The 13,486-nt window shown below is 35.0% G+C and overlaps 1 protein-coding gene across 4 annotated transcripts in view; it reads right to left on the bottom strand.

Annotated features, from left to right (window-relative positions):
- PACRG (parkin coregulated) overlaps window positions 1–13,486 on the bottom strand; it is a 221,900-nt gene that overhangs the window by 81,641 nt on the left and 126,773 nt on the right. For all 4 annotated transcript variants that reach the window (XM_066994151.1, XM_048067875.2, XM_048067876.2 and 1 more), the window contains exon 5: window positions 11,904–12,053. In XM_066994151.1, coding sequence (XP_066850252.1) covers window positions 11,904–12,053 — 150 coding nt within the window. The remainder of the gene's footprint in view (window positions 1–11,903; window positions 12,054–13,486) is intronic.

A 13,486-nucleotide genomic window follows, 5' to 3' on the forward strand; every position in this document is an offset into this window, starting at 1 on the left:
ATCTGCATTCATATCTAGCGTCATCAAAGTGTTTGTATTACTAGCAGGTGGTTAAGTAAGGTGTGGGGGAGTTCATTTTACAGGAAAAGAACACAACCAATTTAAAATCTTTCAAGAACAGATTCTGGGGCCATCAAGCATGTCTTCTATGCCTCAGGGAAACTGTCTTTTCATAATGTCTGCTGTAACTATTTGTGCTGCTGCTCATTTAGCACACAATACTCTTTTTATTGCAGAACCTGCAATTCAACGTATCCTTTTGTTTTATATTGATTTTACTTAATATGTAGACCTGGACATCTGTGAGGATTTACTTGTTATGACCAGTGCACTGTTTGGCCTTGATTTGCAACTGACAGCCTTGTGGTAATACAGGGATCTAGAGACAGTCTGTTTTTCTCTGAAATCTAGCACATTGGCAGTTTATTCACCAAAGCCAACTTTGCTTTGCAACTAGTAATGCTAATCTCTCCAGGCTTTCTCTGCAGTCAGTGTAGACAGATAGGTTTCTCCAAAGATGAAACTTAGTTTCACATATCCAGCTGAATTTCTGAATACCTTCTATCTTTATTCAGGAAAAGGATATATAAACTACATTTTAAAGTACATATCAGCATTTAACATTGCACTTTTATATTTGCCAGTAAAGCTTTTAGTCAGTGTAGGGTTCTTGTTAATCCAAAATAAAGCCACCTAAAGATATTCAAGTATGTTTGCATATAACTTGGTTCTTTTCATTCCTCTGGTGCTCACTCACAAAAGCAAACAAGGCTGAAAATTACCTGTATCAAATCTGAACAGATATGGAAGGACACCTTGCGTGAAAATTACAAGAGGAGATGGAAATTTCTGAGTACTAAGCTGACAGCAAAGGGACAAGTCAAAAACAAGCACAACAGTAGGAGAAAATCCATCCCCAGATGAAACTACAGAAATCTCAGCTACTTTTCAGGAACTGTCTCTACAATGAAAAGGTTGAATACATGTTTTTTCTAAGTTTCAAAACAGATTTCTACCACTTTCTTGCATAAAACTTCCCATACTTGGAAGTTTAGCTTTATTAAACACGTAGTTTAAGACTGTTATACGGCCCTGTAGTATAAGCAATGTACAGAAAAGATTTTATTGTTTGTAAGGACACTTGGTCATTCACCATTCAAATTGGTTGAAGTCTGTAATACAAGGGGAAAAATATACATTACACAACCATAAAGTAAGCCAATAAAATATAAAAACCTCATTAATCCTTAAAACAGGCCTGATATATTTTCCATGAACTTGGATGTAAAATAAATGAATAAAGAAATAGATGTTGTTAGCTTCAAAGCTAAAACTCAGACATGAACTTTGGTCATATGTTAAAGTAACAAACTGGATAAACCGTTCCTCAATTACTGGTATTTATTACTTCTCATAACAAACATTGCCACTATAGTCAGATGGCACAGAAATTTCTAATTTGATCTAGGTAATAAGTATCCAGGACAGAAAGCTCTTCTAATTCTCTCATTCTGTGATGCGAAGACCACTGATCTTCTATAATTACCTATATTTATGTATAATTAACTATGATAGATAAATACATATATATATATATAAAATGCACAGATTTTTATACACACAAACTAATTAACATACAAAATACGGAGAAATTAAAGACCTACATAAGCTTTCAAACACTAGCCTAAATGCAGTTGATGGAAAGTTACTGAGACAAACACACTAAGATGAGTTGTGGACTTCTTCAAAAAGGTTAAATGACTCTTGGATTTCTTTCAAGTAAGTTTTCTTTCCAACACCTTAAAAAGACTGAGAAACATCAATCTAGTAAGAATCCTCATGCATTAGTTGTAATGACAACTAATACTTTTAAATAGAATTACTTGTAAAATATTTTTATCATGGAGGTTTTGACCCTAAAATTCTGCCAAAGTTTCCCACAAAAAAAATATTTTCAGTGAAAAATTATCAGCAAATGTTTTGTTATTTGAAGTTTCACCTGCGTAAAAGGAAAAAGTTGATGTGGAAATTCAGTACAGTGACTTATTTATGTTATAGTGTAGCTTATTCAAACACCTTTAATTTTGTTTACAACATTCATGAAGCACCCATTCACTAAGCAGTGACCAAGTGTCAGTCCTGGATGAGGAGTACAGTGGGGAATATAATGTGGTAACAATGGAGAATAAGAGCGGGAGGCATCAAAATTAAACTTGAACTGCAGCAGAAAATGCAGACAAATCTCTTCTGGTGCCAACTGACAATTTATTTTGTTTGCTTTTCAGTCCAAGACCATAAAGTTTGCAGTGTTCTATTTGAGAAATAGGAAGTCTACACTTCTTGTAAAAAAAAAATAATAAATGTGTATTTGATAACTTCAGAAGTTCTGGTAAGATTCCTCCTTACCAGACTTTAACTTCATAGGGGGCAGCAGATAGATAAGCATTATTCAATTATTAAAGAAACTTTCATATCTTTTCTAATAAGGAGAAGTGTTTAATATCATGTTGTCCTCAGTGTGGCCACTTTCCCCTTAAATCCCCCTACTTGGCTTGAACATATCCATCTTTTGTGGAGAGAATAAATTTTAAATTTATTCCAAATGATTTCTCAGGTGGCCTTTTGTAAATATGTTCTGATAAATACCAAATGCAATGTGGCCTAAAAATTTCATAAGCCATTGGCCAACAAATTGTAGTAAAGAAATGTTGTTAAATAGTAAAAAGATATTTAGATGTATACTGCAGAGAGAAAATGAATACCAAAACTGTGTAGCATCAGCACAACAAGGAAAACCACTTTGCAGTAAAAAGAAATTGGGGTTTTGAACATTTATCCCAGGTTGTGAAGAATTGTACAAAATATTTTTGTTAAGTTATAAACAGTAAGTAAACAGTTGTTTAGAAGCTGTATGGAAATACATAAAGTCAAGCAAGAAGAAATGAAGTTGAATGTTAACTTTGGCATTTCTTACCTTTTTCTGAGTGCTTATTTTCACTTTCAAAGCAAAAATAACAGGGAACCTAATTTGGTATAAAAATGATAAATCCTAACACAAAACCAGTATTGTTTCCTAAAACATAACTTTTGGTTGAAGCATGAATTTCTGGATGAGATGCAGACACCAGTGTTCAAATACTCTGATCATAAATGTCTAATGTAGTTCATCTAATTCTCAAATCAGAAAAATCAAAAAGCTACTACTCAGCTAGAACAGTCCTGCAAAAGAAACCGAGATTGTCATGTGCTAATTGCATCAGCATGTTGGACAGCCAGAGGATATTATAACAAGAATAAGAGTTTCTGTTGGTGTGCCTAAAAAGGAGAATGATGGATGTGCAATATAGAAAAAGGAATCAATAGTTCACAGTTATAGGCCTCAGAAAATCAGCTTTGTTGCCTAGAGTGTTCAAAATCTAAGAAAAAAGCAATGTCTTGAAATGAGATGAAATGATATAATAGAATAATAACTGAAGAACCTGAAGCACTTTAATCACCTGAGTATTGCGGTAGTTTAATCACAGTGCAATATTTAAGCACCTACTTGTATCATTCCATTACATGGGGCTTTAATCTGTTTTCCTTGAGGGGAAGAGAAAGATGCCACAAGGAAAACTCTCATCCAGACAGGGAGTTCCCTCTCCCTCCAAAGCTCCTCTCTCGCTATTACCTGCTTCTAGATTTGATATAAAAACAGAAAGCTAGGTACAGAGCCAATTTCTGTGATTTTGGCAACTTCAAACTGACTTTCACAGAAATATTCTTCTCAGAAAAGAAATCCTAACTGAGCACACAAATTAAAAATATCTGCAATAAATAAACATAATCCACTTAGAATTGTTAAATGAACACATATTTCAGATGTATATTTAAAATAAAAAGTTACCTTAATAAATGCGACAAATTGAAACCATATGTCCCCTCAAACGTAAGCACATTTGTTTACAAACATACATGAAAAGAGAAGAATTACGCAGAAAAATATTTTCTCAGAATTATTTAACATGTACTATGAAAGTAGTTCTAATTGAAGAGTGTAGTGCCAGTCCAACTGAAGAGATCATCTCTCAGTCTCACTATATGCAATCCAACTATGTGAAAAAGGTAGAAACAAATTACCAAGAAGGAAGAAATAAATCCTAACTGGAAGGGTAGCAGACAAATTTTTAGCACTCTAGCTTCCTTGTAAGGGGCAGATCCAAAGAAAGCCTTAACATCTAGACAACAAATACAGGTGTCTCTACCCTTTGCAAACCAAATCAGAAGCCTCAGCAGGGTGACAAGGAAGTCCCAGAGGGAGCTGTTTACAGCAAATTGATTGAAAATAAGAAGCGCAGACACAGGTCTGAAATTCTACTCCTCCAAAGATTCTGGGCTTTAATCAAAATTGCAGAATGACAGGTGTACTTCTGATCTACCTGGGACAGCTGTGAACCTATAGAGCTGTAATCCTGCCATGTGGACATGGGCTGAACTAGCTGATCTGTGGGAAATAGTCTTCTACATGAAGAGATGCTAATCTGCACCATCCTTCATTACTGAAGCTTGGTTGGGTTCATCAGAGGATCCAGAAATCATCCCCAAAGAAGAAACTATAGATGAAGCAAGTATGTGCCTAGACTTTACACAGTCAAAGAGCAGTAGAGAACTGTGAGTTCCAGTTCTGCTCGCACATCTGTACATGCTTTTTATTGTTGAAAACAAAAAATGACAAAACAACAACCCTCTCCTTGTCTCTCTCCCAGCAATAAATCTACAAGCAAAATACCTGAAAATGACAGTTCCTACTGTGTTTTAGATAGAGCTTAATATTGCAGGTATGCATTAGATTTGCTCAAAGCATGCCAATGAGATGGTATTCTTTGGTAACTTAAACACCTCCTTGTCTCATTTTGAGATCAGGTACTTACATGCTTATCTTAGAATCATAGAATGGTTTGGGTTGGAAGGAACTGTAAAGTTCATCTAGTTCCAATGTCCCTGCCATGGGCCAGGACACCTTCAATGAGATCACTAGATCAGGCTTCCCAAAGCCCCATCCAACCTGGCCTGATTAAGACAGGTATAATCATGCAGAAAAGGCAGACTTACAGATGCCATTGAAATGCTGCATAAATCTGGTTCTGGACGTCTAAATCTTCCTCTAATATTTGACTTCCAAAGGTAATTATTTCCCACAGGAACAGAAATCACACAAAAGTGTTAAAGCAAAGCATTATATTAACTCCTAATTTTGTGAAAATGGTACTTCACTGACATATGTACTCACACTCCTGGAACTTTGTAAAAGTTCTGAAAAGAAAATGTTGATTGAGGCCTACAAGCCCTTTGAGGTTATATCCATTTTACAGATGTATACACTAAGGCATGGGAAGAATTTGACCTTTTCATTATTTGACTTGCCCACAAATTTCCTGTGAATTCAGAAGTCCTAACTCTCACCTCTGTCTATTCACCCAATAGACAACCCTCCTTTCCTTGGGTCAACATACTAAAAATATTAAAACTGGTAAAAGGAAAAAGTAAAAAATGGATGATATGTACATCCTTCAACATGGGGAGCTTTTAATTTTTCTTTTATCAAGAATTCAAGATGCTGAATTAATTAGCTATTAAAACATTAAAAGTAAGTGCTAAATGTTAATAACACCAATTTAATCACTGCTGAGTCAGTTTTATTTTACACAGGCTGATGCAGTATTTTCAACTAAAAAATTAGATAGTAATTAGAAATTACCTAGCAATTATGATCTAAGTCTTATAATTCTCTAAATGTGTTATAAAGTACCTGACAGGGTTTTGATTATACATGAAAAGTTCACTGTATCATCAGCTAAAGATCACGTGCTTTCTATTGCACGATATTAAAGCATCAAAGGGACTAATACAGGTGGGTCTTGGTAACTTCTAATTTCAGCACTTCAGAATTCCAGTGGGTTTTCTGTCACTCAGTATGCAGGACTGGTGACTGAGACAAGTAGGGATTGGCCAGTGTGCAAGAAAACACGTGAGACAACAGCTGTTAACTGTTGAATATTACTTCTCTGTTATTCCATATTTAATTACTCTATTAAAATTGTTTTGGGAGAATTTCACTTCCAAGACAAGGTTTTTGACAAAAAAAAAAAAAGCATTTTTGAAAAAATAACTTTTAAAAGACCATCAGCTGATTTCATAGAAGAAAAATGTTTCAAGGTTCTTAAAAACATTCAAGGGTATTTGTTAAATAAATATTACTAGATCTGTAACTCATAGGAAGCCTGTTAAAATAATATTATTAATTACACTTAGTAATGACAAAAATACATTTTGTTTCTCACCAGAACGGTATTAATTTTTTGGAGTGCAATCAATTTGTCTTTATCTGCTTAATAAAGTGATTTGCTGGCACAAGAGACTCCATTTTGGGGAAAACCACAATATTTTTCAGTAAATGTTGATGAATCAGAACATTTTGAATCCTCTTGTGCTGAAAGTGTATTTTAAAAAACTACAAATATAACAAAAATAAATTCTTCAGTCAGATCTATGTTGCCAAGGTGGTCTTCCTTTGAAGTGTATACCCTTGAAGCCATTTCAGAATCTTTGCTTTTAAATTTCAGAAATCTTGAGTTGCCTGAGAATAATCTGAAAGCTCAAAGTTCAGAAAACACATGAAGAGAACCTCAAATATTGCTTATTGCTTTGGAAAAGCTGATGCTTAAACCACTTTTTTTTTTTTTTTAAATTCCTCCTTTCGAATCTGAAACGTGATTTCTGAACACAGAGTTGGTAAACTATAAAGTATTTTAGAACAAGATTGACATTCTTTGTGAAAGCACTTCTGGAGTTCCCAGAGGAGGGAGCAGACAGTTGAAATGTTCTGGGCAAGAGATTTTCTTTAGAGCATATTTAATCACATTAAAATATAATTGCTGCTTCTCAGTAATAACCACGAACTACTCTGAGGAGCATCACTGCCTCTGGAATACACAAGCACTTCTGAAAACACTCCAGCTCCAATATAGGGGACACTGCTACCTGTAGGAACAGTCTCTTCCTTCTGCAATTAAATACTTCTGCTTCTTCCTTTAGAGTCTGTGAAGTACTACTGTATTTTGAAAAAAGAGTTCTCCAAATTATGTGAAGTACCTCTCAGACAAGAGAATGTTTTTTCCTAAGTGAAGTTCGGGTGCTGTAAAGCATGCAGCATAATTCTGTTTTGTGGTTTAACACTTCATTGAATGCTGCAATTCAGCTACATTGGGTATTCTCAGCCACATCTCTAAAATTTTATTTTAAAGTACTGACTAGATAGGTAGAGATTGACAGAAGTTTATATTAGCTTTAAATTGCTGCTAGTGTCAGAACATTTTTACTGCAGACAGAAGATACTTGGGCTTCAGTCTGCCCTGTTACTGCTGTTTGCCTTATGGTGACTGAAACAAGTCATAGAAGAAATTATCATTCTGGAGAGATACCTTCAGTGCAGTGCCACCCCATACTTCTCTATCTGAGGCATTTAAATAATAATAATATTTTGTTTTCATCATTCTACATTATTCTAGCTGCAATTTTCTTAAAAGCTGCTCTTGATCACTAGTGAATAATATAAACTGATGACATGAAAATATATCTGTGTGCATGAACTGATGTAGTACAGCTGTTAAGATTGCTTAGATTTGACAGCATAAAATAGTTGTTAAACTAAATCAATGAAATTTTGTTTCACCAGTCAGGTAAATTAAATGAGAAATTTGCTGTTTATAACTGTCTAATCTTTTTAATAAATAGGTTTCTGTTTCAGACAATATTCTGAACATAACCTAATAGCATACTTCAGGCACTGAAGACTACTTTTTTGTTCCTTTTATTTTTATTTTTTCTGCCTGCTGTCACAAAAGAACAAACTTATTCTATTTGTTCTTAAGTTGTATTTACCTCAGACATCTCACAGACTTATGAAAAGTGGCTTAGAAAATGACACCCAAAAGAAAATATTTTTGATGTAAAAAAAGACATATTTCCATTTGATTCTATAAATATTTTTTTCCCTCTTTGCAAGATTAAAATGAGTTTCATAACAGTATGTTTAACTTATAAATTTAAATGAACGCTTAAGTGGCATTACAGGGTTCATAATAGACCCACCAAGCATTATCATGACTCTTTTGTTTCTCATATTACGTATTAGTAGTATATATGCACAATAGTTCATATGTTGGAGAGCTTGCTCAGAAGGTGCTAGTCTCTTCTCAGTCTGCAGAGATTACACAAATAGCTTCTGTGTCTCAGGATTATTCCCTAATCACTGGGACGAAGACACGTCCCCTTCTGCTTGCTCTCCTGGTCTTTTTCACAGAACAAAGTTTTAACAGAGAGTTTCACTGCTTTTTCAGAGTATGCTATGGCCAGCTGGTGGTGGTGCTCTCACTTTCTCCACAAACAGACACCAGCAGCTGCACCACCACCACGGGCAGAACCTTTCTCTTTTAGGTCTTATTGTTCTGCCACAGAGCATTTGGGAACCCAAGTGAAAGAGAAATGTCTCATGTGAGTCATGGGTTTAAGCTCCAGCGAGGGCACAAATTCAGATATACCAAACATGTTTTGTGCACCAAAAAGCCCCTTGCTCATTACACAGACTCTTCTGAATATCATTGCGATTCCTCCCCTGGATTTCAAAAAGATAAGGTACCTACCTTAAGAGACTTGGATCTTTCCCCTGGCATTTGTAATTTAGGTCATACTGATTTATTTTTACCTGTATCTTATGACTCAGAAGGGTAAACATGTTTTAGGTGTTTTCAGTAATTAAAACTTTCAATTCATTTCAACTTAATACTTTTTTTTTTCTCCAATTTACAAAAATTCTTAATAGTAAAGTCACCTGTACAGAAGATATAAGAATGGTTAGAAAATGGCAGAATTTGTCGATATACAATGAACACACTTTCACTTATATCATTCAGAATATAGGCCTGACAATCTCTTATCTATAGCCCCAAGAAATCAAATAATAAAATGTATTTGCCATACTTCAATTTGTTGATCGACAGCAATTCCATTTACACTGCGTGTTATCATAGAAATTGCAGAAAATTCAGAAAAAAAAAATCTTTGGTATATGAAATTACAAGAGAAATGCACTTCACTAAAAGGCATTATACAGAAGAAATCAATAGATACTGTGCAGTGTTGACTAAAAATATTGTAATAAATATTTCTAGTATGAATGTTAAAAAATTTAATGAAATACCTAGATTATCTCCCGTTCCAAAAAGTCAATAGTCCTCTACTGTTTTTGCCGGAATTATATAGTTATCAAGACAACATAATCATTATGAAGACACTCATTTTTAGAGACAAGCATGTTTGGGGGACATAGTAAGATATGAAAAGACTTCGATATCAGAACTTGCTAATTTGCAAAAAGGACTATGTGTATAATAGAATGGCAGGATGATTTGGAAGCAGCAGATGGGAAAAGAAAAAAGTGGAAATGTCAAAAGTACAAGAAAAAAGTGAAGTAATATATGAAAAATTCTGTGTTTATGTGAATAATCAACATTTTGTATATAATTTACAGGAGTTTATTAATAACTCTGCATAAAGGAACATTTAAGAAGCAGTTGGCCAGCAGGCTGAATAGGAGCAAAGAGATATAATCTTTAAGCACCACAGGCTTCAGAACCAGAAAAGAGGATTTACATAGTTCATAGCATCCCTGGCTAATCCAGTAAAAATCTGCAGTGGGAATCACAGTCAGCTACACCAACTGGCTGCCTAGAGGGAGAGTCATCAAGGCTACTTCCTTTTTTTATCACAGAATGCCCTTAGAAGGCAATGGCAACTAAGCAGTACTGTTGCTGACTGTGAAACTGTAGCCTCAGTGTTGGGAAACAGATGGGAAGTTGGAAAGAATTGCTTCAAGTAAACTGGGACAGGACTGACAGCTTCTCAAACTATCGTTATATTCTGAGCTCAGGTAACACCTGGAACTCTGAACTGATTCACCAATGTTGTTGGCTGAAGAAAAACACAAGAGATAAACATCCGTCAAGTTGAAGTTAAGGCTACATTTTGTATTTGTTTTATTAAATGCTTGTTTCTGATCTCCAAAATTTAAGACCTTACCAATACAAGCTCTTTACTTGCAGTTTTTTTTTTCTTTTCCCTCCCTTCCCCCCTACTTTATAGCCTGTCTAATATTGTGGAGCGAATCGTGATTCAGACACGTCAGAGACATTTACTGTGAATAAAATTTCTGAGGTACCATTCAGAACATGTTTAAACTTACTGGGACTTGCATATTTTCTGCAAGTGTGCTAAGGACCAGTATAAGAAGGCCATAAGTACAGAAGCTTTAGATAACAGCAAATGCCTCTCTATTCCACGGCTGTCATGCAAAAGTGCTGAAAATATGTTTTATTTTGATCACAATACAATCAAAACTCAGGACATGTTTAGAACATATCTAAATACTTTTGTTAAGCTATGTACCTAGCACACATGAGCTTCCCGTATTATTAATCTAAATTCACTGGAAAAAGAGTCTGGCTGAGAGAATTTATGGGCTACTTCAGGCTGAAATTCGGAAAAAGTATGCATTGTGTATTCATTAATCAATGACAGTCCTTTTTATGGTATTGTTTTGTGCAGGATATTGAATTGGATCTGTAAAGGACGAATCTTCTAATTCACAAGGAGTCCTACTGAAACTGCTTAAGCTCAACCTCAGATAACCTTTCATCCCACGAGTTCTTGAAAGCCACAGTTGTCATCTGAACCACGTTGCATTTATGGAATTCCACACATTATTGCAAGTTTCTCACTAACTACAACAGTCACAGACATTTATGTATTTAAAGGGAACTAAAACCTAAATCTTATTTGATTCTCCAAGTCAGTCTTTGGACAGGCATTTTTCAATCCAAGGTATTAAAAGAGTGAGAGCAAGATAGTACATTCAGTAGCAACACAAACAGTAAGCAGTCCTGTAGATAACTATTAAAATGCCATGAATTTCATGAAAAACCTGTCAGTACTGTTTCTGCAAGACTGTGAGGAATTAAGCTCTTTTGACCTGTCAGGCTGCATGTGAACAACATAAATTTTAAAGTCAATAACTTGGTAGATAATTGAACAGATAATACAGACAAATTTACTACAGAAAAATATTTTAAAGAGTAGCTTGGAGAAAGCAAGATACAACATGTTGATTTTACCTGGTGACTATGGTGTAAATGCATTCACAGTATATGGTACTCACTCTGCTCTCAGTACCATAGTTATTAAAGAGTGAGACTGGCAAGAGAGATTTGCACTACAAAGAAGATAGCATACTCAACTGTAGATACAAAGTAGTTCCAAATTTCTCTATTGTAAAACCTGCTAAGTGATCAATAACTTCAAACTTCACTATTTTGCTAGATATCATGTGACCTGAAAGTTTTCTACAAAAAGGAGTTCTCTTGACCCTCAAATTAATTAGTTTGATTGTTACTTTTACTTTTATTCCTTCCTAAGCCTGCTGGGGGTGGTGAATTTCTTGTGAAGACAGAACTGAACAAAATGACTGAACTGAACTAAAATGTTGGAGGGAGCAAAAAACCTTTGTAATTTATTAATGTATTCAAACGGCTTTTACAAAACTTTACAATTTAATTATTGAAGATTACAGAAGTGCTTCAGTGCTTCTGTACTGTGTTAAATAAACTGTACGTGCAAGGAGTAATAAATGAAATTGTTAATTTCAGTGCATCCTTAGGGAATAGTAAAGGGGGGGGTACATTATTTAGAGCTCCAAATGGATTTGAGTTTATACACAATAATAAATCTTAACTACATTGTTAATTAACCCTGCCTCAAGCCCCTTTTTACCTTAAGGGTTGAAAGACACAGTGTCTGTAAGGATAACTCACCATTCATATTCTTAAAGATGTTTAGGACTGGGAGGATTTGCCGATAATAGGGCACCAAGGCCTCTCCCACCATGTCAGCTGACACCACCAGGTGCTGGAGGACTTTCAGCGTGATGCAGAGGACCTGTCGGTTACGAAGGCTCAGTGCATCTGTGATGTAGGAAGAACAACAGGCAGAAAGCAGAATTAATTTTTAAAATGTAGAGGGAGGGGGAGGAGTACTTTATTGGACAAATTTAATTAAACTGTACTCTGCTGGGGATTGTAAGTGGGCCTTTATTAGCCCAGCTTTGAAAGATCCCAAAGATGGATTGCAGTCCTGATGTTATAAAACACTGCCTTGTCTGATTGTTATTTGTTCCCACAATTTGTGCTGACTCTTCAGTAACCCAAAGAATGCAGTCCATTATTCCTTTATGCTGCCTGTGTAATACTGGCGTGGTCCAAACAAATAAAAAATAAATGTTCAATAAGTACCATTTGGGGCCAATGAAACTGTACAACTGCAAGACAACCTGCAAAGGTTGACAACAGATACATTCTACTACAACAATTAGCCTGTTTGTATGTTTGTACCCATTTATTTCATGATCTTTTTATTCATTCAGCTAACAATTCCTACTATTCTGAGAATCAGTACAATGAAGCAAATGTTTACAGGAAGAAAACACACACACACAAAAAAAAACCAACAAAAAACCTTGTAGGCTTTTTTAAAGACAAACATTCCAAAAAAATAAAAAATAAAAAAAGATTTTGTCCTGCCTACTTAGATTATTCTCTTAGCTTTCAGTGTCACTCTTTTAATGTTAAGACACTGAGACATTTCATAAATACTTTTTGTTTCTCTTCACTTTTGAGTTTACTAAAAGCAAGTACTTCGCCCCCTCTTTTGTAATTAAAAATGAGTTCTGCTTGAGAAATATACATATAAATATACACTTTTTATTTTTATTTTTATTTTCCAAAATCCCACTAGTTATAAAACCTCCTCTGAAATTACGCAGCTGGAAATTGTTGTCAAATTTGATGTGCTATTATAAGTTGATCTAATTTTTCAGTGTTCTGCCCACTTACACAGACATTCATATAATTGTAGTGGGAAAAAAAATGTGAAAGAGAATCTCAGTCAATACTACATGTTTACAACCGCAGAAGTATATAAATACGTGAATCAATGTAACAAAAGTATAAGCAACTGGGAAACAAATACAGTGTAAAGAATACACTGAGATTGTAAGAGGATTTACTCACTAACTACTTTTTCAAGAACTGCCTGTTCACATTCAAGTAATGGGATTCAGTACTTCTGGCACTAAATGTTGGCAGTGCACAGGAATGCTGTTCCATACGGAATTGGGTAGTATTCTCATGCAAGCGTAATGTCAGTTTTCCCACCTCTTTAAGAAAAGAGATGTCTCACCCCCTTCTGCTCTTTATCTTATGCCTGCTAAGTGTTAAAAAATCAGAGCTAGAGCTCTGAAGCAAGGTTAAAGAAGACTGGCTGTGTGAATGTGTAGAAACAACCTTTGAAAATCAGCTAGTAAGTAACCTCTCTTCATGCCTCTTCATGTGCTTATGAA

Source organism: Anser cygnoides, chromosome 3 (genome assembly GCF_040182565.1).
Source record: "Anser cygnoides isolate HZ-2024a breed goose chromosome 3, Taihu_goose_T2T_genome, whole genome shotgun sequence".
Lineage (NCBI taxonomy): Eukaryota > Metazoa > Chordata > Aves > Anseriformes > Anatidae > Anser > Anser cygnoides.